Consider the following 26,915-nt stretch of genomic DNA (forward strand, 5'->3'; position numbering starts at 1 on the left):
ATTAACTGTAAACTGGAGGATATAAGTACAGTAGAAGCCGCTTATAATGATCACGTCTGTCCGGGTCAAATATCACTATAAGCAGATGATATTATAACATTTTCTCTCTCTTTATTGCTCATGCAGAATACCATCTAACTCACATTTGTATATTTATGAATATAAAGATACAGATTTTAATGACTGTTTCTAAATACAGTAAAGCTGTTTCAAACGCAGCGTGCACATTTTTGAAGCGGTGAAATTTACTTAAATCCCCCCCCCCCCCTTTATTGTCAGAGGCTTCGAGGAGACGACGTTTGTCACTGAGAGAAAATGTTTTTCTGTCTCCGTCATGATGTCAGTGTTCACGCAGCAGCAGTTGTTTATGATGGGAGTAAAGGACAAAAATAGATTTACGTGGTTTAAAATGTTTTTCCACATGTTGTCATGTATGCAGAGACCCAAAATAAACACTGTAGGTGGACTACTTGATTTCTATAGGCAACGTATTTAAACAGCATAAATGTTGTATATGAATGATTCTGTCTCAGAGCTTTTTGATCCATATAAACAGCTGATCACTGTAACTGTGATCACTATAAGCAGTTAATACTGTCTACATTTAAACACAGCAGAAGGTCATGGTTTGGACTTTATTTAATTTTCTTTTTGTCTTCACAGCTTGAACAAAATGAGTGATGAATAAATTAATAACTTCAAAATAATGCTGGCACACTTTTATTTCTTAAATTATAAACGCTAAACTTTTAAATAAAAGGGATGCAAGTGTGAAAAGACACTTAATGGAAGCGTCTTTTGAGAGTCTGTTTCCATCTGTCGGACGTTCTTTGACACGCAGCTGAGTTAAGTTTGACCTTTAACCTGCCACAGAGCAGCTAGTTCTGCTGACTGAGTTACCATGGTTACCATGGTTACTGAGCTGGGACTCATATAAGCCGCAGTGATGGAACAAACTCTCACTTAAGTTAGCAAAACTTATTGAAATAAGCCAGACTCTCCCATTAGGCAGCTTGATGGAACAACCCCCTGGTTTCCAGACTCATAAACAACCACAGCGAACATTAGCACAACTCCGTTTTCTCAGTAAATCTGACCCTGAATGTAATGAGAAATGTCTGATTGTTAGAAAGAAAACTCCAGAATGAGCTTCAGAGGAAACCAGCTCATTATGCAGCGTTGAACTGTCAGATACATTAAAGATGATTTAAGCTCTATTCATCCAGGAAGTCCCTTTCAAAAGGGTCCAAGACGGCAACATAAACTGCTTTAATGCAACAATCAGATATAAAATGAAAGACAAGAAAAAAATTATTTCACACAGATCAGAGTTCATCACCTTATTGATGTTGATTGCATATCTTAAACAGCTCATAGTACCGTATTATCCCACTAGAACACTGCACTCCCAGTATGCAGCTTACTGGTGGTTCCTACAGTCTTTAAAAGTAGAATGGGAGGCAGAGCCTTCAGCTATCAGGCTCCTCTTCTATGGAACCATCTTCCAGATTGGGTCCGGGGTGCAGACACCCTCTCTATGTTTAAGAGTAGGCTTAAAACTTTCCTTTTTGATAAAGCTTATAGTTAGGGCCGACCAGGCTCGCCTTGGATCAGCCCTTAGTTATGCTGCTATAGGCCTAGACTGCTGGGGGACTTCCCATGATGCACTGAGCTCCTCTCTCCTCCTCCTCCTCTCCATCTGTATGCATTCATGTAACATCAATGCATGTCACTAACTTTGCTTCTTCCCCGGAGTTTTTTGTGCTTTCTCATCTCACAGGAAACCCTGAGTCCCGGGCCGAGCCTTCGTGGTCCTGTTGGCATCCTTCTCTGGCTATTGTTACTGTTATTGTTACTGTTATGATTGTTGTTATTCTGTGTGTGTGTCGCCCCCCCCCCTACATACATTTATGTATCAATACACTCATTTCTCATCTTTATTTGTGACTCTTGTTCACATTAAAGTACGTTATGAGAGTACATGTTCATAAAATGATTATTTGATAAAAACTGTCCATTGAACATAAAATCAAACACAGATATTTATAGTGTTACAGGTTCAGAGTGAACGTGCTGCAGAGAAATCAGAGTGTTTGTGTGGAAGCTGCAACAGTTAGTGAAGAGTTCAAATACATTATCTACAGAACGCAGACAGAAACATGTTCAAGCTTAAAATGAAGAAAAACACTTCAGGCAGCAGCTGATACTGATGACATCATCAGCTCCAGCCAATCAGCTGCACTCGTTTCCTTTGACAAGGAAGAAGGTTCCAGCCGCCACACCGAGCAGACCGACAGTCAGACCCAGTCCACAAAACACTGCAGGTCCAACACCTGGCTGCTGCACCTCCACATCTGCAGGAAAAAATAAAAATACATATTAAATAAAACCACAATGTAAAGAGTAGAAGCTGGTTTCAAAGATCACACGTTGCTCTCTGTTGCTGTGGTTTAAATGTTGGACTTTATAAAGCATCGCAGTGATCATGTTGGTAACCGTATATACAGATGTTCTCTGTCAGTAATCCACATCAGCACTGCCATTACAGTCTGTGTGTTGGCAGTAAGGGTTAGTGTTAGTCAGGAAGCTGGATGTGAAATTAACCCTCAGAGACATAAACTCCATTTAAAACTTTAACTTAATGAAGTTACAAGGTTCACTCTGTTTGTGTTCAACTTGGCTCAGCGGTCTGCAGACTGATAAATGTAGTAACTGAAAAAACCTTGTCATTTGGGCCTATAGGTCTTCAGGTACACAATATCTTTTAGTCTCAAAATTAGTCAAACAACTCAAAAAATAAAAGACTGTACTTCAAAGTTGAAGAAAAACACTCAGTCAGAGTTCAGTGCAATATTAGATTTACTGTGCAAATAGCATAAAACAGTAAACCCAGGCTTGGTTCATGAAGCAGAAACCTAAAACAGAACAAGAAACCATCACCTTATATACCCTGGAGAGAGCTTCCCAATGTGAACCCTCTCCAGGGTTCCTCCCATGTCACAAAGTCTGGGTATCTTCCACCATTAAAACTTTTTGCCACCAATTTTTGATACATCACCAGTACTGATCTCAGTGGAAAGTCCCTGGCATTGATTCAACATCATCTTCTTCTTCATCATTATTTATCAATTTGCTTTTCACATTCAAAAAGTAAAAGACTTACGTACCTTTATCGATTACAGACATTAGTTTATAATGACACATTACCACAAAACATTAAGACAAGTTACCTCACCTCTTTTTTCCATCTCTGCTTCACCCTGATCAACATCATGCTCCTGTGGGCAATTAGGCAAGTCCCTTATCTTCTTATTGTAATGTTTATGACATCCTGCTTAGGACAGCAACTTATTTTTTCTGGTGGGCTTATATGGTGTGGTATAATTTTATGAGACTTGTGATGTGCTGAGGGAAAGACAAAATGCAATGCAAATGATTACTGTCAAGATGAAAAGCATTAAGTAGAAGTGTGTTGAATTATCATGATATTGTATGTATACCTCACAGAAACTTGTGATTGATATATGGGCACAAAGTATGTTAAAGATAATCTCACTCAGTGCCCTGGATAAAATTGTAAGTGTGTTTGTATTAAACTCATTGTTTTTTAAAAATAACCTCAGGAAAGGATTGAGAAATAAGGGTGTAAAGCGGCAAGAATAACTTTAAAAAATAAAAAAAATAAAAATAAAGCCAGAAGAAGAATTGGAAATAATGGTGTAAAATAACCCTGAACATGACTGGATAGAACAGGATATGCCCAGGCATGTCCAGTTCAGCCCAAAACCTATTTTTGGGACTTTTGCACCTGCAACAGGTGATGTAAAGAGATTATAATGGTGTAATTGGCTAGTATGAAAGGTTGGACAATAGGCGTGTCCTATATAAGGCAAAAGGTATAAAATCCCAGCTCTCCAGAGCATTTGTGGTGAGCCTTGTGTGCACTGTATATTGCTCTCCTTTTTTGCCGGCATTAAAGTACATGTTGCTGCTCAGAACTCTGACTCCTGATGACTCTTTTTTATTTTTTAAACATCAAAGAGAAGTTTTGTCCTTGAGCTGATCTGAAACTTTTTTCAACTGAGATCCAAAGATTAGACATGATAATGGCTTATATTAGCAATCTATTCTCTCTTCTAGCATCTTCACCCCTGCCACCATCAGGCTCTGGCAGGTACCTGAGTCCACTCATGCTTACAATATCGGCCAAACATCTACTGTACAGTCCACAATGCTTCTAAATCTTCATGACCTGCTCGTGACCTTTTTGTAAGAGACACAGACTTCATACACCGACATTACCTCTCCACCTGATACACAGACACATGTATTAACTCATTTTATTAGGATTAAATGTAGTATATGCATATTCCATGTTAATCACTTAAAAGGAACCTTGAACATGAAGACTTGTAGGCTTTATTATATTAACGTTGGCATCAACTATAAAAATGTGATATAAAAAATACTTTAATGGGTTAATTTCATCTTATCCTGGATGCAAAACAATTACCAAATATTATTTACACAAAGAGCCATAAGATATCCAACATGTGTCCATGATGCATGTGTTTTGTTTTCAGTAACAACAAATGGTTTGGGCAGTTATCTAACTGATTAGCTGTAGTTTGGGCAGTTATCTCTCTGATTAGCTGTAGTTTGGGCAGTTATCTAACTGATTAGCTGTAGTTTGGTCAGTTATCTCTCTGATTAGCTGTAGTTTGGTCAGTTATCTCTCTGATTAGCTGTAGTTTGGGCAGTTATCTAACTGATTAGCTGTAGTTTGGTCAGTTATCTAACTGATTAGCTGTAGTTTGGGCAGCTATCTAACTGATTAGCTGTAGTTTGGTCAGTTATCTCTCTGATTAGCTGTAGTTTGGTCAGTTATCTAACTGATTAGCTGTAGTTTGGTCAGTTATCTAACTGATGAGCTGTAGTTTGGGCAGTTATCTCTCTGATTAGCTGTAGTTTGGGCAGTTATCTAACTGATTAGCTGTAGTTTGGTCAGTTATCTCTCTGATTAGCTGTAGTTTGGTCAGTTATCTCTCTGATTAGCTGTAGTTTGGTCAGTTATCTCAGTGACTAGCTGTAGTTTGGTCAGTTATCTCTCTGATTAGCTATAGTTTGGTCAGTTATCTAACTGATTAGCTGTAGTTTGGTCAGTTATCTCTCTGATTAGCTGTAGTTTGGTCAGTTATCTAACTGATTAGCTGTAGTTTGGGCAGTTATCTCAGTGATTAGCTGTAGTTTGGTCAGTTATCTCTCTGATTAGCTGTAGTTTGGTCAGTTATCTCTCTGATTAGCTGTAGTTTGGTCAGTTATCTAACTGATGAGCTGTAGTTTGGTCAGTTATCTAACTGATTAGCTGTAGTTTGGTCAGTTATCTAACTGATTAGCTGTAGTTTGGGCAGTTATCTAACTGATTAGCTGTAGTTTGGTCAGTTATCTAACTGATGAGCTGTAGTTTGGTCAGTTATCTCTCTGATTAGCTGTAGTTTGGGCAGTTATCTCACTGATTAGCTGTAGTTTGGTCAGTTATCTAACTGATTAGCTGTAGTTTGGTCAGTTATCTCAGTGATTAGCTGTAGTTTGGTCAGTTATCTCACTGATTAGCTGTAGTTTGGTCAGTTATCTCAGTGATTAGCTGTAGTTTGGTCAGTTATCTCACTGATTAGCTGTAGTTTGGGCAGTTATCTCAGTGATTAGCTGTAGTTTGGGCAGTTATCTAACTGATTAGCTGTAGTTTGGTCAGTTATCTCTCTGATTAGCTGTAGTTTGGTCAGTTATCTAACTGATTAGCTGTAGTTTGGTCAGTTATCTCTCTGATTAGCTGTAGTTTGGGCAGTTATCTAACTGATTAGCTGTAGTTTGGTCAGTTATCTAACTGATGAGCTGTAGTTTGGGCAGTTATCTAACTGATTAGCTGTAGTTTGGTCAGTTATCTAACTGATTAGCTGTAGTTTGGTCTTTTATCTCTCTGATTAGCTGTAGTTTGGTCAGTTATCTAACTGATTAGCTGTAGTTTGGTCAGTTATCTCAGTGATTAGCTGTAGTTTGGGCAGTTATCTAACTGATTAGCTGTAGTTTGGTCAGTTATCTCTCTGATTAGCTGTAGTTTGGTCAGTTATCTCTCTGATTAGCTGTAGTTTGGTCAGTTATCTAACTGATTAGCTGTAGTTTGGGCAGTTATCTCTCTGATGAGCTGTAGTTTGGGCAGTTATCTAACTGATTAGCTGTAGTTTGGTCAGTTATCTAACTGATTAGCTGTAGTTTGGGCAGTTATCTCTCTGATGAGCTGTAGTTTGGGCAGTTATCTAACTGATTAGCTGTAGTTTGGTCAGTTATTTAACTGTAGATGTAAATAGTTTCTCACCCCATATCCTGGTCAGTGGTTCGGTCGCTGGGTGAGTCACTCTACAGCTGTAGATGTCTCCCTGCTGTGGGATGAATTCCAGTCTGGAGGTCTGTCTGTAGGAACCGTCTGTGTTGATGTAGGGAACATTGATGCTGGTTCCTTCAGTCATGTTCTGTCCGTTCTTGGTCCAGTAGAGTTTAACAGGAGCAGGGTAGAAACCGGTAACATGACAGATCAGCGTGTTCTGGACTCCGAGCTCCACCTTGTCTTTCAGGTAGACAATCGGACTTGAAGGAGGATCTGTTGAGCAACAGAGTTCAGAACAATATAGATGCATTAACTACAGAGTCATGTATTATAGTCTTCATCTCTTCACAGAGGGTCAATATTTTACAGTTGAAAACTATCTCTTACTGACTGTATAATAAAAAACTAACATTAAGCACATTCTTTAACATAAATCAAGAGAATATTACATACAGTAAATATTCACTTTCAATCTTTGCATATAAATGCAGGGTATCCCCGGGTTTAGTTGGGCACTTAAAGGAAAATTCTAATATTTACAACCTCAGTTTTCTTCTTATTTTCATAATTTTGTGTTTATTCCTTTTGGTTTTGATATTTTATTCACCAACTTCATGGCGGTGCTCTGGAGATGCAGCAATAACAAACCTGAACCTAACTCTGATCACTGAGTTGACTAAATCCCTGAAGGATGATCAGAATTAGTTCAATCAATTCTCAAAGTCAGATTTCCTGCAGGTTTCTGCCTGTTTTTCAGGTGCAGATGTTACGCGTTTTGCTCCAAACATGTTTTATTAATCAAACAGTTTGTGAGTCACTTGTGTGAGTTTTTGTAAGTTTGTGTCTCTCTGTTCACTGCAGATGCATTTAAAGGAGGATCAGTTTATTAATACGAAGACACAAACAAAGCTTGATCATGTATTTCTCTGGATTTACTAACATCGAGCAGTTAGTGAATGTCAGTTTTACTGGAAGGATTTCAGCCTTTAAAGATCAGATGTAATCAGAACACAGGAGGGATTTACAAGAGTCACAAGTGACCTTTATATATATCTGATAATTAAAAACAAATGAAGCAATGAAGCTTTTATTAATGAACACAATAACTGATTACAGTCAAACAGATGGGGAGTTCTGGTTTGAGTTCATCAAATTTAAATGTGAACTTGACTGAATGACATTTAAAATCACTACAGTAAACTTTTCTTTCTTCTGTTAAGATATTTAAATGTGTATTTGGCTGAATTTTCCTCAGTATTAACATCCATATAAACACACCTGCTGCTGCTCCGACTCTCAAATTCAAATGAAGTCTATTGGCATGAATGTTAAAGTTACATTGTTGGAAATGCTAAACTACATATTATTGAAATAGTAAATTTTAACAAGAAAAATGTGATAAATAATCACAAGATAAAGACTAAATAGTAGAATCCATTAGAACATAGAAAGATTGAACACAGTAGAATAAATGAGGAGACTTTTCTCTTTGTTGCTGACAGATAAACATTTAGCTGCTTTCTACCAACATGTAGGATGATTGTTGGTGGAGGATTTCTGGACAGATGATGCTGCTTATTAATGAATATTTAGTTCACTCTGAGACAGTGAAGCTCTGTCAGATCACAGTGAGAACAACCTTCCTTCTGTTGGCAGCCATGTTTGTCTGCATCGTTCCGTTTCTGTAGCGATCACTGATCTGAACATCGTCAATGTTTTCAGCTTCTGATCAGTTAGTGCTGACATACAGAGCGAGTACACACCTGCATTTTAGCACCAAATAACCACTGAGTAGGTGTTTTGGTTGTTTCATGCCAGGTAGGTTAGTTTCCTTTGTGACTGTTTATAGTTATTTGATGCTCCTCAGTGTTTGTGACAGTCGATGGTGTGACGTCACTGAGTCCTTCCTGACTTTTTTAAAGTTCTCTAGTAAAGTGAGTGAAGGTCACCTGTCTTGTAGTTGTTGATAATGTTCAGATGAAGCAGATATAATTCTGCGTGTTCAGACCTCTCTACTCTTTATATAGTTTTACAGAATTCAGTGGATGTTTTTCCTAAAATTTGATACTGTTTGAGGATGTATCATATTTCACTTCTATTGGTTCAATAACTGTTGTTAATATTTTTCAGCCAGATTTGAATCAGGATATAATATACTGTATATTACAATACTACTGTATATATACAGTTTATAGTATTGTAATAGTGATAATATGTACTGTATATTGTGAAGTACTGTCTTAGACAACAGCCTCTTGTTTAGCTGCACATTAATGCTGTTACATATCTCCAATATCATTGTTTATTGATCACACTGTTGACCCAGAACACTGGATCAACCCAAAGTGCATCAAGAACATTTTAACTTCATTCAACAGGTGATGCTGAACCTGGTTAGAAGTAAAAATCAGCTCCCAGTGTAGTCCCACTGTCCCACTGACAAAATGTATGAAAATATATTTTTAGGAGAAAAGTACATGAACTGTTTTGAATGTATCTGCCAATAAACTGTGTTTTATTACTGTTTTTACATTGTTTATGTAATTTTAAATAACACTTTAATAAAGTAGAAAATTGTGCAACCCAGACTCACAACAGTTCCTAAAATGAAATTTAATCTATAGATGTCGTGCCCTCCACTTCTGCCTCCTCCTAGTGTGTGTGTGGGTGTGTCTCTCTCTCTCTCTCTCTCTCCGGTCTATGCCCAAATTACAGGAGTGGAGACAGGTGTGTGGAGTCAGGCGACCAGCTGCCATCCATCAGGAGTTCTGCTTAAATAATGGGTTCAACCTCCGACTCACCGCCAGATCGTAGACTCTGTTTCTCACAGTCAGTCGCACTTCTAGCCTCATAACTTTATTTCAGCTCAGTTTTGACAGCATTCCTAATCCCTGTTTCTGTATTCCTACAGTTTTGCCTTCGCCTGACTCCAGCCCTTGTCTCCTGCCTTCCTGCCTCACCTGCACGGCCATCCCTCTGCCCAGCCTCACATCCAGCCCAAGCCCCAAGGTTCCCGGCTACCAGCCAAGATCTTGGCCCAAGCCTCCCAGCTACCACTTTGCAAATAAAATCCTTTTCAAACACTGCTCGCTGCCTCTTGCCTCGGTGTCCTCCTCGTGGATTCACTAGTGTAACATCTGCTTCTTGCATGTTACATTAAATACATTAGTTGAGCTTTAAATGGTCACTATGTCTAACAGCAAAATCTTTTAATATAGAACATAATTTTGTCAGTAATTTTACCTTTATTTAATAGTTGTAAGGTGTACATATTTGTGTTATTTTCATTATTTTATGCTGTTATCTTATATTTAATATTTAATACTTGGCTACATAGTATCCATGGTAACGATGCAGCTATAGAGCCCGTTACCGGGGGAACAAGTCAGACCAGGTGAGTGTGTGACTGTTAAATGGAAACCTGTAAATAATAATGTATAGCTGACCTGAGATAGACTTTATTACTAATTATAATTATATTGACATTCAGAGTGATTATCTATGTGAACTGATTCATCTCTATCAATAATCTGTAATATAGTGAGTTATTGATCCTGGTCATGGTTAGACCGTCGGCCCTGTAATTTGTTATTTAATGGTTATTAAACTTCATCACAGAAATAATTTATTAGTATTGTAAGTTTCCTTTGATTATGATTTTATTTATGTTAAATAGTTTTACTGACCGGGTTTGTATCCCCCAGATCCCGAAGTGCTTGTAAGCAATAAACAGACATCATTGAATCGACATCAGAGCATCTGAGTGTCTTCATTGGAGTCAACTGATGTTACTGTCAGCCGTAAGTCCATCATCATCATCATCATCATCATCACAACACAGCGCAGAGACTGCAGGTTGTCACTATTATCAGCGATATAAAGGAAACTGAATGGGGGCGTTATAAACTGTGAGGTTAATATAGTCCTCCGTTACATTTGGTGCCTTAAACCCGGGACACTTTCAGCAAAGCTGAGAGCTGCTGCTCCAACAGAGACTGAACTCCGACTGTCAGCTGAGTTATTTTGGTTGCTAAGCAACGAGTGTAAGCTAGCGGACGTTACGTAGCTTGCTAACATTTTTAACGTAACTACTAACTAGCTTTATTTTGGTTGATTACGCTAAAGTGGATACATTTATTTATTTACGCTTGGGAGAGAGGGGCGTGTGCCAGCAGGGCATGCAGCAGCAAATAATAACAATGTAAATAATGAGCCCAGAGAAACTTATGCATATGATAATGTATATTATCAGAGTGGTTACAATGTAAACTCTGGTAATGTGAGCGACAGAATGAAGCAGAACACGTATAATACAAGTCAAAGTACTGCACATGAGGAGCGACTGTCTCAGATAATTCTGCAGTCAGGGCAGCATTGGAGCATCTATCACTTCTCAGTTGATTGCTAATGGCTCCATTCAGCAAGTTAACAACTCCACTCATATTAAAGCACCCCAAACTCCATCCCATGGGTCCAGTAGTGGCACAACCAGTTCCAATACATTTTATCTGTCCAAAGTGAATCTGGTAGTGAAACCAGATATCAAAGAGCCCCCCACATTTAGAGGAGATCACATTGACAAATGCACAGTATATGAGTGGATAGAGGTGATGACGGCCTATCTATGCAAGAGACATGTCGAAACAGAGCAATGTTTTGGGGAAATAGTCAAAGTGTCAGTGAGAAACAGCCCCTACAATCTTCCTTGAGTATAACCCATATACTTGAGTATAACCCGACGCAATGTTTAATACTCTTAAACAGCACTTTGGTGAAGCCATCTCCTCATCAACTCCCCTATTTGACTTCTACGCCACCTTGCCAAGCACTGGTGAGAGTGCGTTTGATTATTGGCTCCGGCTTAATGAAACTATGGAGCATGTTGTTGACTGTCTAAATCGGAGGGGTCGCTCAGTTGATGAACCCGGACTTGAAGTATCAATGCAATTCATCCGTTATTGTCCTGATGAGCACCTAGCCACATTCTTCAGAAGCAAACCTTTAGAAAAATGGTCTGTTGTGGAGGTGCAGGACATGCTTGAGAGCCATCAGCAAGAGCTCAGAATTGCAAGCAGAAGACAACACACAATCCCACATTATTGCATGTCACAGCCAGAGTATACTGTGAATACTCAGTCCCTTGTGGAGGCAAGGCCTAGACCCCAGTGTATTGAGCCCACCCAGACCCTTGTCTCACAGCCAGTTCCTCTTTCCGGCAACCCTGATGCCACATCGCTGTCTCACTTGATAGACATGCTCTCCAAGCTCCTCCATGATCAGCAGGCTCAGAGCAACAGACCCAGTCCCTCCTTTAACACTCAACTCCAGTACCCCAGGCCCTGTAACATGTGTCATGTCTGTGACAGCAGAACTCACAGCACAAAAACACACTATGTTCGTGACAACCTGTGCTTCTCATGCTTTTCAAGAGGCCACAGCATCAAAGACTGCCTCAGATGCCAGCACACTGTCAGTGCCTCTCCTAGTCCTGTTCATGCCAACACTACTCTGACAGAAAACTAGCCTGTCCACATTCAGAGGGGGAGAGTGTGGGCACTGAGTTTGCCCCCAACAGTTCAGATGCAGATGACTTTCAGTCAGTGTATAGTTACTTTTGTGAACAAGAAGGAGATGATAGTGATATTAGTGATATAAGTGATATTTCAAAGAACACAGCATTTAATGGACAGTGACAGTCTTTTTTATACAACAGTTGAGACAGCAGGTAGACAGTTCTGTGGACTTTTAGACAGCGGCTCCATGGCCTGCACTATAAACATGGAGACAGAGCGCATCCTCCTTGAATGCGGTGGGTCAGCCATTTCCAGTAGCAGAGACACAGATAAAATAGTTGTGGGCTGTGGAGGTATTAAAGTGAAACCCACGTGCATCTATGACTTGAAAATGACTGTATATGGCATTCAGATGATGGTTCCTGTACTTGTGATACCTGGTCAAGTTGACGCTTTCATAATAGGCACTAATGTCATAAAACACCTCCTGCACTGCATGAAAAATGACAAGGCTTACTGGAAACTTCTGAAAGAACCTGACACTGGAAATGTGGGAGAAAGGGCCAAGTTTCTGGGGCTGATGGCAAACCTTGAGCGTTGGAGAGGCCGTCATATTCCTGACAAGATAGGCATAGTGAAATTAAAGAAGTCTGTAACACTGCAGCCTTGCACAGAGCACATACTATGGGGCAAACTCCCAATGCGGTCTGACTTCTCCATTGGCAGTGCAGTTATCGTGGAGCCTCCAACATCAAGAACCCTCAACCGAAATGTGATAGTTGGCAGAGTTGTGGCACCTCTTTGGGGTGATGGCTGGGTCCCAGTCAAGGTCCTGAACCCCTTAGATGAGCCGCTCACCTTGCGGCATAACTCAAAGTTGGCAGATGTATCCCCCTGTATCACCCTGGAAGACTTTGACCTGTCAACCTGTGCTGGTAGCATTCCTCAGCAGACCCAACAGGAAGTCTATGGTGACATTAGAGTGAACCATCAGTCTGTGGAGGGCATCAGCCCCATGCTCCAGGAGCTTTAACAGGCTGGCCTGGATGTCAACTCCTGTGAAGTGAGTGAGCCATGGAAAGCTAAGGTCAGGGCTCTGGTAGCCAAGTACAATGGATTGTTTTCCAGGAATAAGCTTGACTGTGGAGAAGCAAAGGATTTTGTTCATCGTATCCATCTCAAGGATGAATGGCCCTTCCGCCTCCCATACAGAAGAGTCTCTCCGGCAGACTACCACAAGCTCAAGGTGGTTCTTGATGAGATGGAGGAAAAGGGTATCATCAGGAAGTCCTGCAGTGAGTGGGCATCTCCCCTGGTATTAGTCTGGAAGACGAATGGAGACCTTCGAGTGATGATTTTAGGGAGCTAAACAGATGTACCTTCAAGGATGCTTTCCCTCTGCCTCACCAGTCTGATGCCCTGGCTGCTCTTGGAGGTAATGTTTTCTTTAGCTCCATGGATCTGACCTCTGGCTTCTATAATGTCCCCCTCCATGAAGATGACAAAAAGTTCACCGTGTGCACAACTCCTGTTGGCCTCTATGAGTATAATAGACTACCACAGGGCCTTTGCAACAGTCCAGGCTCCTTCATGAGGCACATGACATCCATCTTCAGTGACCAGAACTACACCAGTCTCCTTTGCTACCTTGATGACCTCCTCATCTTTGCACCATCTGAAGACTTAGCCCTTGAGAGACTTGAAATGGTGTTCAGTCGCCTGCAAAACCATGGCCTCAAACTGGCTCCAAAGAAATGTCACCTTTTGAGATGGAAGCTCAAGTTCCTAGGCCATATAATCACTGAGAATGGTGTGTCTACAGATCCAGAGAAGGTTGAGGTCATAACAAACCTTACAGAGAAGGACCTCATTATAGAGGATGGTTGTATTCCCTCTCCTTGGAAGCTGAGATCAGTTCTGGGCATGTTCAACTACTACAACCACTTCATTGAAGGCTTCTCTACCCTAGCAAGGCCACTATATAAGCTAACATCTGAACCCAAGTCCTAGACCTGTTCCCAGCACCCAAAATGGCATAAGCTGTCTCCTGCTGACTGGTCTACAGAATGCCAGGAAGCCTTCCGGTCTCTGAAACAGGCTCTCTTGGACACTGTGGTGTTGGCTCAACCAGATTTCAACAAGCCCTTCATTTTGTCCGTTGATGCTTCCACCTATGGTCTAGATGCATGTCTGAGCCAAGTAGCAGAGCGTAAACAGAAAGCGAGACCTGTAGCCTTTGCCAGCAAGTCCCTGAACCAAACCCAGTCCAGATATCCTGCACACTGCCTTGAGTTTCTGGCTTTGAAGTGGGCTGTCTGCCACAAATTCAGTCATTGGTTGAAGGGAAAGCCGTTCACAGTGTGGACTGATAATAACCCGCTCACCTACAACCTCACCAAGCCTTAGCTGGATGCTAGTGAGCAGCGGTGGGTGTCCAAATTAGCCCCTTTTGACTTTGACATCAAATATGTTCCATGTGTGCAGAATGTCATCCCTGACCACCTCAGCAGAATCCTTTCATTAAGGGCAGTATCACCAGGCGAATTATCCAAGAGCCCTACCAGTGTCTTGTCAACGAGGCGAAGGAGGTTCAGCCTGATGATGTCCAAGACACATTCTGCTTGACTGTGAACACACTGGTCCTGTCCTCAGCACCTGGAACACCAAAGGCAAAATCTGGTAATGTCACCATCAACACTGTTGCAGCCCTCCTTTCTGCTCATAGTGTATTTGAGCCCTGGTCACAAGACCAAGTGGCTACCATAGAGGCAGTTGGCAATATCTACTCCCTCCATTCTCAAAGAACACTTCCAGCCCTCTCACATATAGAACTCCAACAGAAGCAGGAGGAAGACACCACCATATCCAGAGCCATGTACTACGTTCAGCGAAAGCGGTGCCCATCCAGGCGTGAGAGAAGCCATGAGAACGCTCAGGTCCTAAGACTTGTGAGGCAATGGGAAAAGTTGAGGTTGATAAATGGTCTTCTGTACAGGGTAACCAAAGACCTGTCCTCAGGTCATAAGGTCCACCAGCTTGTTGTCCCAATAGGACTGAGACCAATAGTACTCAAGAGCATCCATGACAATGCAGGGCATCAAGGCCAGAGTTGCACACTTCATCAGCGGTTTTACTGGGTTGGCCAAGAGCAGGAAGTCAAGGAGTATGTGGCAAAGTGTAAACGGTGTGTTGTGAGCAAATCTCCAGAACCTGAAGCTAGAGCCCCTCTTCATTCCATCCAAACTCACGCTCCACTTGAGTTGGTGTGCATAGACTTTTGGAGTGCTGAGAACTCGAACAACAGCTCTGTGGATGTCCTTGTGGTTACAGATCATTTCACACGTCTTGCTCATGCATTCCTCTGTGTGAACCAAACAGTAAAACAGGTGGCCAAGCAATTGTGGAATGATTTCTTTTGTGTTTATGGCTTCCCAGAGAGGATCCATTCAGATCGTGGTTCCAACTTTGAGTCTCAGCTCATTCGTGACCTCCTTGACATAGCCCACATTCACAAATCCCACACCACAGCCTATCATCCCGCTGGAAATGGAAGCATGGAGCGCTTCAACCACACCTTTGGCAGCATGCTATGAGCTTTACCCCCTCGTGAGAAGAACAAGTGGCCTCAGATGATCAACAACCTGACATTCTCATACAATTGTACCAGCCATGAGACAAAAGGTTATGCCCCCCTCTATCTCATGTTTGGAAGGATTCCCCGTTTGCCAGTGGATGTCATGTTTGAGTCTGCTCTGAGAGATGAGAGAGTGGTCGACTATCATGCCCATGTCACTAAGCTGAAACATGACCTGAGGGAGTCAATAGAAGTTGCCCAAAAACACACAACCAGAGAGCAATCACGTCAAAAACAGCAGTTTGACAAGAAAGTCAAAGGTTCTCCTGTGTCTGTGGGCGACCGTGTGCTCCTGGCAAATAAGACAGAACGAGGGAAAAAGAAACTCGCTGACCGATGGGAATCTGACCTCTATGAGGTCACTTGGAAGGATCCCAAGTTCCCTGTGTACTGCATAAAGAAGGTCGGCAGTGATGAGGAGAAAATGATTCACCGAAACCTCATCTTGCCTGCCAACTTTCTGCCTCTGGATGTGGAGCAAGAGGACGTGGAGGATGTCGTGTCCTCTGCTGGGTCATCTGATGACCAGGCACCTCCAAGTAATATTCTGCAACCAGGAGATGTGGAATCTCACACAAGGGAATGGATCATGCAAAATGGTGACATGGCATTCACTGATGCATCAGGACTAGTTCCAAACCAAGATGGAGGAGTTGAAGTGGGGGAGGAGGATGAGAATATTCAGAGGGAGGAGAGAGTTAGCAGATATTCCCAGAACTCAAACTCTTATGAGCCCAGCCAAGAAATGAATCCTCCTACTTTTAGAGCAGGAGCCTGTTGACCAAGCCCATGCCCAAACCCTGTAGGCTCTGAGGCCCAAGTTGAACCAAGTGGTTCATCACACAAGAGCTGGTTACATGATAAAGGCCGTTTGTAGATTTGTGTGTAGCCTCAACATGGACATTCAGTCCTTTCAGACAAATATGAACCCCAGGTCAAAGTAGTTTAACAAAGGTACTGAACTCTAAATGTTTGAACATATGTTATCACTATGTGTGTTTTAATAATTTCAAAGGTGCATTTGAGGATGTAGAAATGTGTATACGGGCACATTTTGTCAATGTTGAGTAGAGTTACATGGCCAGTTTCTCTTACTCCTCTATTTGTTTAAGAATATCTTGACAAGTAAAACATCTGTATGAGTGAGTTATTCACACCTTTTTACTAATTCTGAGTCTCCTTGAGGTTACATGTAAATACAAGAGAAAAAAACAATCAAAAACATAGTTTTATGCATTTGTTTAATAAGAATTTAAAACAAAGCACCAATAAAAAAAAATTATGTGATGCTTGAATTTAGTGGAGGTGAGGTGTAACATCTGTCTCTTGCATGTTACATTAAATACATTAGTTGAGCTTTAAATGGTCACTATGTCTAACAGCAAAATCTTTTAATATAGAACATAATTTTGTCAGTAATTTTACCTTTATTTAATAGTTGTAAGGTGTACATATTTGTGTTATTTCCATTATTTTATGCTGTTATCTTATATTTAATATTTAATACTTGGCTACATAGTATCCATGGTAACGATGCAGCTATAAAGCCCGTTACCGGGGCAACAAGTCAGACCAGGTGAGTGTGTGACTGTTAAATGGAAACCTGTAAATAATAATGTATAGCTGACCTGAGATAGACTTTATTACTAATTATAATTATATTGACATTCAGAGTGATTATCTATGTGAACTGATTCATCTCTATCAATAATCTGTAATATAGTGAGTTATTGATCCTGGTCAAGGTTAGACCATCGGCCCTGTAATTTGTTATTTAATGGTTATTAAACTTCATCACAGAAATAATTTATTAGTATTGTAAGTTTCCTTTGATTATGATTTTATTTATGTTAAATAGTTTTACTGAGACCGGGTTTGTATCCCCCAGATCCCGAAGTGCTTGTAAGCAATAAACAGACATCATTGAATCAACATCGGAGCGTCTGAGTGTCTTCGTTGGAGTCAACTAATGTTACTAACTGTCAGCCGTTAGTCCATCATCATCATCATCATCATCATCATCATCACAACACAACGCAGAGACTGTAGGCTGTCACTATTATCAGTGATATAAAGGAAACTGAACGGGGGTGTTATAAACTATGAGGCTAATATAGTCCCCTGTTACACTAGCCCAGCCTTAAAAATAGATTTGTGTATATGGACACTCAGCAGGACTGTCACACAGATGTGTTTAAATATGAAGTTTATTTCGTGCCTTCAGAACATTTTTTTTGTCAGTCAGACTTGGGAGCACAGAAGCTGTTTTTTTTTTATTTCTCATCAATATTTAACTATAACTGCTACATTACGCAACATTTAATCACAACATTTTATCCTTGTTTTTATTTCTTTATTTTAATTTTATCATTCAATGGTCCTCGTCAGTCTGGTGGCAGACCATGTCTCAACACAAAAATACGCAGATGTCCTTGATAACTCAACGGTATGATAGATTAATGTTAAGGCCGTTTTTAGGACAGTTTCAATTATTTCTCCTTCGATTCTGAGTAATGTCTGAATGAAGTTTTTCTGTCAGTTTTCTATAGCGGCAGGCTACAGAAGAGCTTTGTGTTGGGGGCACGTTTGACTCCTGTTTGTGTCATCTGCCGTCAGTCGGCTACACTCCATTTCAAATTGTTACCGTCTGTTGCAACCTGAGTCCAAACACCACAATATCTGTATTAAGAAAAGAGGTTTTTGTCAGGTCTCTAGCTTTTCTTCTTGTGTTTCTGTTTTTTCCCTGTCTGTTTATATGTGTGTGTGTGGTCGGCGAGGCTTCCCTGACCCGGCACGTGGGTTCAATTCCACTCCTGTCTGCAATCAGTTCATCAACCCACATCCGGCTCTCCTTCCACTCATCACCAGATTGTTCAGTCAGCTCAGTGGTAGCTACTCTCTCTTGGCTGCTCAGTATTATCTATACTAGAGTTGTTTTCATGTGATCTCTTTTGTGCTTCTATTAATCAGACTTCTCCTGTGCCCAGGTCTCCAGTGTCATCTCGTCCACCCAGTCATCTTTTGTTCTTCAGCCACACCACGCCAGGAACGCTCAGCCACAAGCCTCCCTCTGACATACCACCCCTCCACAGCCTGCCTGCCCCTTACCAACACCAGCCCCCCTCCCTTCTACCCTCCATAACTAAGGTTGCTTATTAAACCATCTCATCTCATCCATCCCTCTGTTTGCTGTGTCTGCTTTTGGGTCTAAAACACCCCAGCCTTAACAGTTTTATCGCCTGTGATTATAAAATATGAAGTTGCTCATTTAATTTTATATTTCCAAGAATATGTGGCTGAAGATATTTAATATGAAATCATCTTTATTAAAACAGTCTTGGTCAATTAATATTGAGCTACATCATCCAGTAAAGCACTCCAACGTTGTGTGTGTGTGTCGTAGAGTTAAACCAAATATCCAATATCATTGGAAAGGTCTCTAGGAGAGTAACATATGTCAGTATGAAGATTCTCCATGGCTCTTACTTTGAAATACTGACCTTTGAACCTTGACCTCAGTGCATATTGAAAGGCTTATAATTCAGTAATGAAAGGGGTTTCAGACATGGGATCAACTGTAATAGAGAGCTCTGGACCTCAGCTATAATGTGAGTAGAGTCAACAACTGGGGTTGCTGTCAGATATGAGGAAAATAGGGTAAAATTAACTTCCACCCATTCAACATTTAGATATTTGATTTTGTTTGTTTTTATTGAGAATTTCACATTTTATATGGAAATTAAAATAAGAATAATGAGTTCAACTTAGTTATGCAGCACATCTTCCAAATTCTATTATGTGGTACACATAGTGTAACGGACTACTTTACAACATATCAGAGGTACGTTGGCAGAGCAAAGTAGTGCATTTAACATGTGTTACAACATACAGTCTACAATTCACGAAACACATGCAGCCTGTAATTCACTTCTTCCATCCACTTACGCATTTCTTGTATATACAGATAAGCATTGGTGGGTGACCAAGTAGGTAACCATATGCATACAAGCAAATGCAAATACACACACACACACACACACACACACACACACACACACACACACACACGAATACTAGTAACCTCATATACGTGTACACATGAGCACCTTATAATCTACAGGAGGATTGCAGAGTCGATATAAAAAATAGAGGTGAAGCAGTATAGGTTCATATTTCTAGGAAGTCAATCCAGCTTTGCCATGTTTTCAGAAATCTCTGTGGATTACCTTTTACATCATACGTGACCTTTTCTAAGGGCATACAGCAGTTGAGTTCATTTACCCAGTGTGAGTAGTTAGAGGGATCCTCAGCGATCCATTTGGACAAAACACATTTTTTTGCTGCTGTCATGGCCAACCCAAAGAAATCAGCTGAGTCTCCAAGAAGTTCTATTAAAGGTATTAAACTAAGTTCCATATTTAAGACTTTCTTGAGTGTATGTTCTATGGCCTCCCACCATTGTTCTATCCCAATCTTAGTTTTACACCTGGTGCAGTGTGGAGATGTATTGACCTTGAAACGGCTAATCTTTTTAGGATTGTAATAGAATCTGTGGATAATTTTAAAATTAAAAATTTACAAAATTAGCTTTCATTGATAAAACCTTTTCATGAATCTGTAAGCAATAGGGACCAGTGATCATCATCTATCAGAATCTCTCTCCTGTTTCTCTCTGACCAAGTTTGTGTTAGCCTTATTATTTACCATTAATATGTCATAAATCATTGAAATATGACTTATGATAAATTAATTTGGGGGGTTAGCCACGATTCCAGTCAGGAAAGATTTGGTCTCCCCAAGGACCCACCCAGTTACTGACCATATAAAATGTTGCAGTTGTAAATATCTATAAAAACGTGTGGTTGGTATTTGGTAGGAGTCTTTCAATTGCTGAAATAACATCAGTGTGTCACCATCATACAGGCCATCAAACTAAATTATATATTTCTGGGCCCATACTTTAAATCCATGGTCTTTCTGGACAAATTATAAAGACGAGTTGGACATTATAGGAGTGAGTGGAGATAAATAAGTGTCTTGTCCTAAATAACAATTGATTTTGTCCCAAATTTTAAATGAATGAATTATGATTGGGTTATCTGTGTATTTCTTTACAGTTTTATCATCAAAACAATATGGGATATGGGATACGTCTTCTATATTTAAGATATGACTTTCTATTTTTATCCAAGAGGAGATTTTGTCTCCTACAAACCAGTGAATTAATGGTCTTAATTGGGCAGCCCAGGAATATAATTGTATATCTGGGAGACCTAGTCCTCCTCTTTCTACTGGTAAACACAGAGTCGATCTTTTAATTTATTAAACATTGTTGCTCCAAATAAACTTTCCCACTACTTTATTGTATTTCTTAAAGAATGATTGTGGAAGATCAGTTGGTAGTGATTGAAATAGGTACACAAGTCTAGAAAGTATGTTTGTCTTGATGATGTTTACTCTGCCTATAAGGCTTAAAGGAAGGGTTGTCCATCTTAATAAGTCTTTCTCAATTTTTTTGTAATAGGGATAGGTAATTAAGTTTATACAAGTTGTTAAGGTTACTATCTGTCATGATTCCTAAGTATTTAATCTTGGGTTTGACCTGAAAGGGTGGGTAGGATATCAGTGTAGATAGTCCTGGTTTAGTTATTGGGAAGAGCTCACTTTTAGTCCAATTAATTTTGTTACCAGAGAAACTACTAAAATTATCAATCAGGTTCAGTAAAGCTTTAAGTCTGGTATCAGGATTAATTAAAAACAAAAGTATTTTGTCAGCATATAACACAGTTTTGTGTGTAGTATTTCAAATTAAGATTCCCATTATGTTAGATTCCTCTAACTCCTCTAATTTGTTGAGCCAGCAGTTCCATGATGAAAGCAAAAATGGGGGGGGGGGGGCACCCTTGTTTTATGCCACGTCCAACAGTGAAGGGGCTTGATACGATACCATTTGTGCTCACTGTAGCACTAGGTTTATCATATATAAGCCGTATGCAGTTAATAAAGTATTTACCAAAATTGAAATGTTCCAGGACTTTAAACATACAACACTACTCAACACGGTCAAACACCTTTTTAGCATCTAGTGAGACAATTACAGGTGTATTCATTTGAACTATCAGCCTCTGATATTATGTAGAGAAGGCACCTCAGATTATTCATTCAAGCTTTATATTTTATAAAGCCGGTCTGATCCTGATAAATGAATGAAAGAAGGTATTTTTCTAGCCTCATCGCTATTGCCTTGGCAAAGGGTTTACTTTCCACTGAAAGCAGAGAAATAGGGCAGTAAGAGCCATAAGTTCAGGGTCTTTGTCCAGCTTGAAAATTAGTGTAATAAGGGCTTCTTGAGTTGTTGGGGCAATGTCTTGTTGTCAACTGAGTAATGGTACATATCTACTAAAGAGTTCATTAAATGATGCTGGAATTTTTTATAGAGTTCAGGTGTGAATCTGTCGAACCAAGGGGCTTTTCCAGACTGAAGAGACATAAGAGCTTTTAAAATTTAATTTCTGGATAGTGGTTGTTCTAAGAGAGACTTATCTAGTTCAGGTAATTTTGGTATATTCAAGGAAGATAGGAATATCTCACGTTTATCTGCAGTGTTCTCACATTCTGATGAATATAAATTTTTGTAAAACTTTTGAAATCAGTCATTAATCTCCTTTGGGTTGCATGTGGTAGTAGTGTCTGTTTTTTTTTTAACTTTTTGAATCATGGAGGTAAATATTTGTTTTTTCAGCTGAAAAGTTAGTAATTTATTCCTCCTGTCCCCCAATTAATAATATCTCTGTGTAGTTCTAAGTAGTGCTTTCTCTGTTTTGTTGGTGCTTGATATATTGTATTGGTTTAGTTTTCGTTAGAGTATCTTTTATAAACCTTCTGATCTTGTTTTAAAGTGTTCCTTTTCCAAGCTTCTTATCTCTGCCCAGTAGTTCCAGATTTTTCCAAGATTCTTTTTTCATGTGGCTAGAGACAGATATTATCTGTCCCCTCAGGTAAGCCTTCAGAGATTCCCAGAGGATAGAGGATGACGGGGCAGTCTCAGAATTAGTCTCTAAAAATAATTCAATATGGGAAGCCATAAATTTATCAAACTCTGGATTACGGGGTTCTCCTCCCCAAATCAAATGTGCCAACAGCCCACAACGGTGGCCATTTTCCTCTGATGTCACTCTCAGGGTGGAGCTGTCCGAACTGCTGCTGATGCAACGCCCCTAACACACTGTTAGCTTAGCATGTTAGCACCTGCTACCGCCAATATTACTGAGAAAAATATACAAAACAGCTTGCAAGCTAATAAAATCTGTACCTACGGAGCTGTGTGAAAGTTAATCAGGGATTGTTTTTATGAAATGGAATAAAACCAGCTGATGCATCATCATAGACAAACTGGAAATAAAAGTGCTAACTTAAGATAAAATCTCAGGACTAAATGTTGAGTAATGTAGTGGCTATAGTTAAAAAAAAGAATAACAAATAAGACAAAACAAACAGCTTCTGTGCTCCCAAGTCCAACTGACAGAAAAAAGTCCTGCAGGTATGAAACAAACTTAATATTGAAATACTTTAGTGTGAAATTCCTGCTGAGTGTCCGTGAACATGAATCTATAGATTAAATTTTGTGACTATTTCAAGAACTGCTGTATGTCTGGGTTGAATTTTGTGTTTATTAGTGAAGAGACACATTTCTGGGCCCTATTTTAACGATCTAAAGCACACGGTCTAAAGTGCATGGTGCAATTGCATTGAGGGTGTGTCCAAATCCACTTTTGCTATTTTAATGGTGGATGACTGGTCGCTGCGCCAGGCACATGGTTGAAAGGGGTTGGTGGATTGCTATTATGACGGTGCATTTGCCAGAAGGAGCGCTTCTGCTTGTGACAACGGATCTGCTTGTGCACAAAGGGAAAGCGCACGATCCATAATGAGCACACTGCTGCTCCTGGACCCTCCCGAGGCCCCAGACCACCAGTTTAACATCCTGTTCGTTCATTTGTTGCAAATTTATCTTCGTTTGGTTTTTGAAAAGGTTTATTTTTTTAATTACAGCTTTAGTTTCTTTAAAACAGTTTTGTCCAGTCATGGAGTAACAGGTCAGATCAGCAGGTTTTAATTGCTGAAAGTATATAAACCTGATCACTGTAATCTCAGAAATGTTAAAGAATATTTGTTAAATATTGTTCAAAAATTAAATCATTAATTTTAATCATGTAAAGAATCATCAACACAGTTATCAGGACTTGATGAGCTCTCCAAGGTTCTGATCCTGCTGCTGGCAGCAGCTAGAAGCTGTTCAGATTTATTTCCTTCGTTACTTTAATCATTATTATTTCCTCATGTCATCATTTATTGATGCAGCAGGAAAGTCGATCTGTGTCTGATCCGTCTGTTTAAATACCAACATGTTTTACCACGATTTGGTCAAATAATTAAACAATTTAATCCGTCATTACTACGATTAGTTAATTCTGATAAATATTATGACGAAGCATTATGACATGTATTTTTAAAAATATATTAATATACACAATAATAATCTTTCTCATTGTAATCCTTTTATTTGTTACCTTTTGCATGTTTGTGTGCTGCTGCACGTCCTGTGTGTGTAACAAGCAGAGTGTAGCTGCATGTTACTGTCCTGATGATGCTCCTTAAAATAACAGTGAAACACTGCGTCATTGACTTCAGACCAGGTTTTTGTTGGTCAATCGCTCTTTGCTGCCTCAAGAAAGCAATGCACCAACAATGCACCTGACCACGCCTTACTTTAAGACCAACACGCCCATGGACGCTCTGATGGGCGCAAGCGCCTTTGCTATGTTAACAACGTGGGCGCTGGACGGGAAAATGATGACTGCATCGGTCTTAAAATAGCGAAGAGACTTGCGCTGCGTTTAGCGCTGCTCTGCGCCGGGCGTAAGATAGGACCCTTTGAGTTTTCTCAACTTCAATATTTGACTTAAATGACTGATTGAGTGATTGTAACTCAAAATGCTGAGCAAAAGGTTGATTTTACTGCAGATATATACAACAAATAATTCGTTCTGTGTATTGAGCTGAAATTGTTACTTGCAATTTTTTTTTGTAATTTTCACTAAAACAAATTCTTTGTTTCTTAATTATTGATTAGTTCTACAATCAGTTGCCTCAAATTAAAATAATGTCAACTTGTCCAGATTAGTATCTGATGATTCACACTGAATATTTTTTATTTAAGTAGAGTTTTCTGCAGTAATGTGCAGTAGGAAGTGTTCAGACAACACAGAATCAGTGTTATTAAAATAAATTTCCACCTGGAAATAAACAAGAAAAATGTAAAGATTTTACTCTGAGCTGAGGATGAATCATACATGAATAATATTTAAATTACTGTTCAAAGAACAATATTTATCAGGTAACAATCTAATATTATCCATCTAAGCATTTCTTTTGAGAAAACATATTTTTGGCAGAAAATCAGTAGGATATAAATGTAATTTCTAGGAGACAGGGTTGATTATTAAGATGTTGACATGGCTGATCAAATATGTTAAAACATTTATTTTCATTCAATTCAAAATTTTTCCTTTTAATTCAGGAATCTTAAATATTTTTTCATTATTTAAAGTCGTTCTGAGTGCAGAACTCAATAAATCAACTGGATGGATTAATGGATTCAAACCAGATGAATCTGAAAAATATAAATACATTTTTATAAATATTTATAAATATCTGTTTCTTCATATGATAACTTTCAGTTAATAATGATTATAAACTCAAACTGTTAAATGCAGTAAGAGATGGTTTGTATCACAAATCTGAATTTCTTTGATCAGATTTCATTTAAAAGAGAAATCGTGTCAGCTGGACCTGACAGGTCATGTGATGTAAAGTGTGATTGATTTCTCTTACCGAGCTGCAGTGGTAGGTTCTTAAAGTTGACTAGATTTAGTTTCAGGTTCCATCTGCAGGATTCCAGTTCACCCTGAGAGAACTGAAAAATCTGGTCCCCGTAGTTGATACCATCTACAAAGTCAGGCTGAGGGTAAACTCCTCTCTTGTTGTTGAAGTCTGAGTAATACAGTTCTTCACCGTCAAGTCCATACATGAACTCTCCATTTGACTCTCCGGAGTCTGAACAGCCGGCGATACGAATATACTCATGTAGATCTGAAGAGAAAACAGAAAACACTGATGTTTAACCTGTTGACTGTCTGTCTGTGTATCAGAGCTGAAATTAGTTTAAAGAGACAAACACTTACTGTCTGCTGGGACACAGAGGACACAAGAGAGGATGAGGAGCAGCTCTGACACCTTCATCACCTTCATCATCTTCATCAGCAGCAGCTGTGTGGACCTGACAGACTCTGAAACACTCTGAGCAACTGGCAGAAAATCAGCAGCGATTTAGCTCTTACACACAGCTCAGCCAATCACAGAGCAGAGATCATATGATGTCATCAGTGAGCAGGTAGACTCAGTCAGCTGCTGATGGACTTGTTATAAAATCAATAAACCTTTAAAACAGTGAAGTTTTAGTGAATGTGAGGTTTTGTTGCAACAGTGAAAGTGAAAGTCAGCTGATGTGAAGTTGTGTTAGTTTTTATAAAAACTTTTCTGCTGAACAGTGTTCAATATAAAACACCTCACTACATCATCATCATCACTATGACCTCAGTAATAATGTGCAGGCCTGCCTGATGTCAAACAGGCTTGCCTGTTAGTGTCTATTGTTCAGGCTGGTGGTCTGGTGGAGAAAGCTGTCCTGGAGCCTGCTGGTCTGGGCCTCGAGGCTGTGGTACAGCTTTCCAGCAGCTGAAACAGTTGATGGTGGAGGAGTCTAATCATCCTACCAGTTTCCTGACACACCACCCGCTGTATATATCCTGGATGGAGGGAAGCTCATTTCCACTGTTATGCTGCTCGTGCTTGTCTCAGTGATGTGGACGCTGCTGACTCTCCACAGCAGACCTGGTCCAGCTGCCAGACCTGGTCCAGCTGCCCTCTGTCCTTCCTGTCATCCAGGATCAGTTCTTTGGTCTTGTCGATGTTGAGAGAGGTTGTTCTCTCCAGTTGTTCTGACACCACTGTGTCAGTTTGTTGATCTCTCCTCTGTAGGCTGATCCATGCAGAGAAACACCACAGACATCACAGACTGACACAGACCAGCTGATTTATCTCATTTATCTGATCAGTGACACACTGAACTGCTCATTACTCACACATTCATGTTCCTCAGACATGAAGAACAAAGTAAACACCAACAAACTCCACCCTGATGTAGACAAGTGAAAGATGAAGCTTTAAACAAAATTTAAAACAACATTCAGAGAGACGAGTGGATCTCGTCCTGCAGATTTCTTCAGTTTGTCTCCTTCATCCGATCATTTATTAAATATAAAGT

General features: G+C 39.8%; 1 protein-coding gene across 1 annotated transcript; it reads right to left on the reverse strand.

The window, feature by feature from the left end:
• Positions 1-1,913: 1,913 nt before the first annotated feature.
• LOC121894258 (RLA class II histocompatibility antigen, DP alpha-1 chain-like) lies at positions 1,914-25,903 on the reverse strand. Its single transcript, XM_042406737.1, has 4 exons — positions 25,774-25,903; positions 25,424-25,681; positions 6,374-6,655; positions 1,914-2,354 (listed from the first exon to the last, which is right to left on the reverse strand). Exons 1-4 carry the CDS (start codon positions 25,847-25,849, stop codon positions 2,233-2,235), a joined length of 738 nt encoding a protein of 245 aa, XP_042262671.1. The 5' UTR covers positions 25,850-25,903; the 3' UTR covers positions 1,914-2,232.
• Positions 25,904-26,915: the final 1,012 nt, after the last annotated feature.

The sequence above is a fragment of the Thunnus maccoyii genome, chromosome 3, assembly GCF_910596095.1.
Source record: "Thunnus maccoyii chromosome 3, fThuMac1.1, whole genome shotgun sequence".
Taxonomy (NCBI): Eukaryota; Metazoa; Chordata; class Actinopteri; order Scombriformes; family Scombridae; genus Thunnus; species Thunnus maccoyii.

Bases quoted from the DNA above. Each gene is read 5' to 3' on its own strand.
- LOC121894258 (XM_042406737.1), bottom strand. From the start codon at position 25,849: ATGAAGATGATGAAGGTGATGAAGGTGTCAGAGCTGCTCCTCATCCTC. The intron at 25,682-25,773 runs GTAAGTGTTTGT...TTTTCTCTTCAG, and splicing joins CCTCTGTGTCCCAGCAGACA to ATCTACATGAGTATATTCGT. The intron at 6,656-25,423 runs GTAAGAGAAATC...GTTGCTCAACAG, and splicing joins GAACCTACCACTGCAGCTCG to ATCCTCCTTCAAGTCCGATT.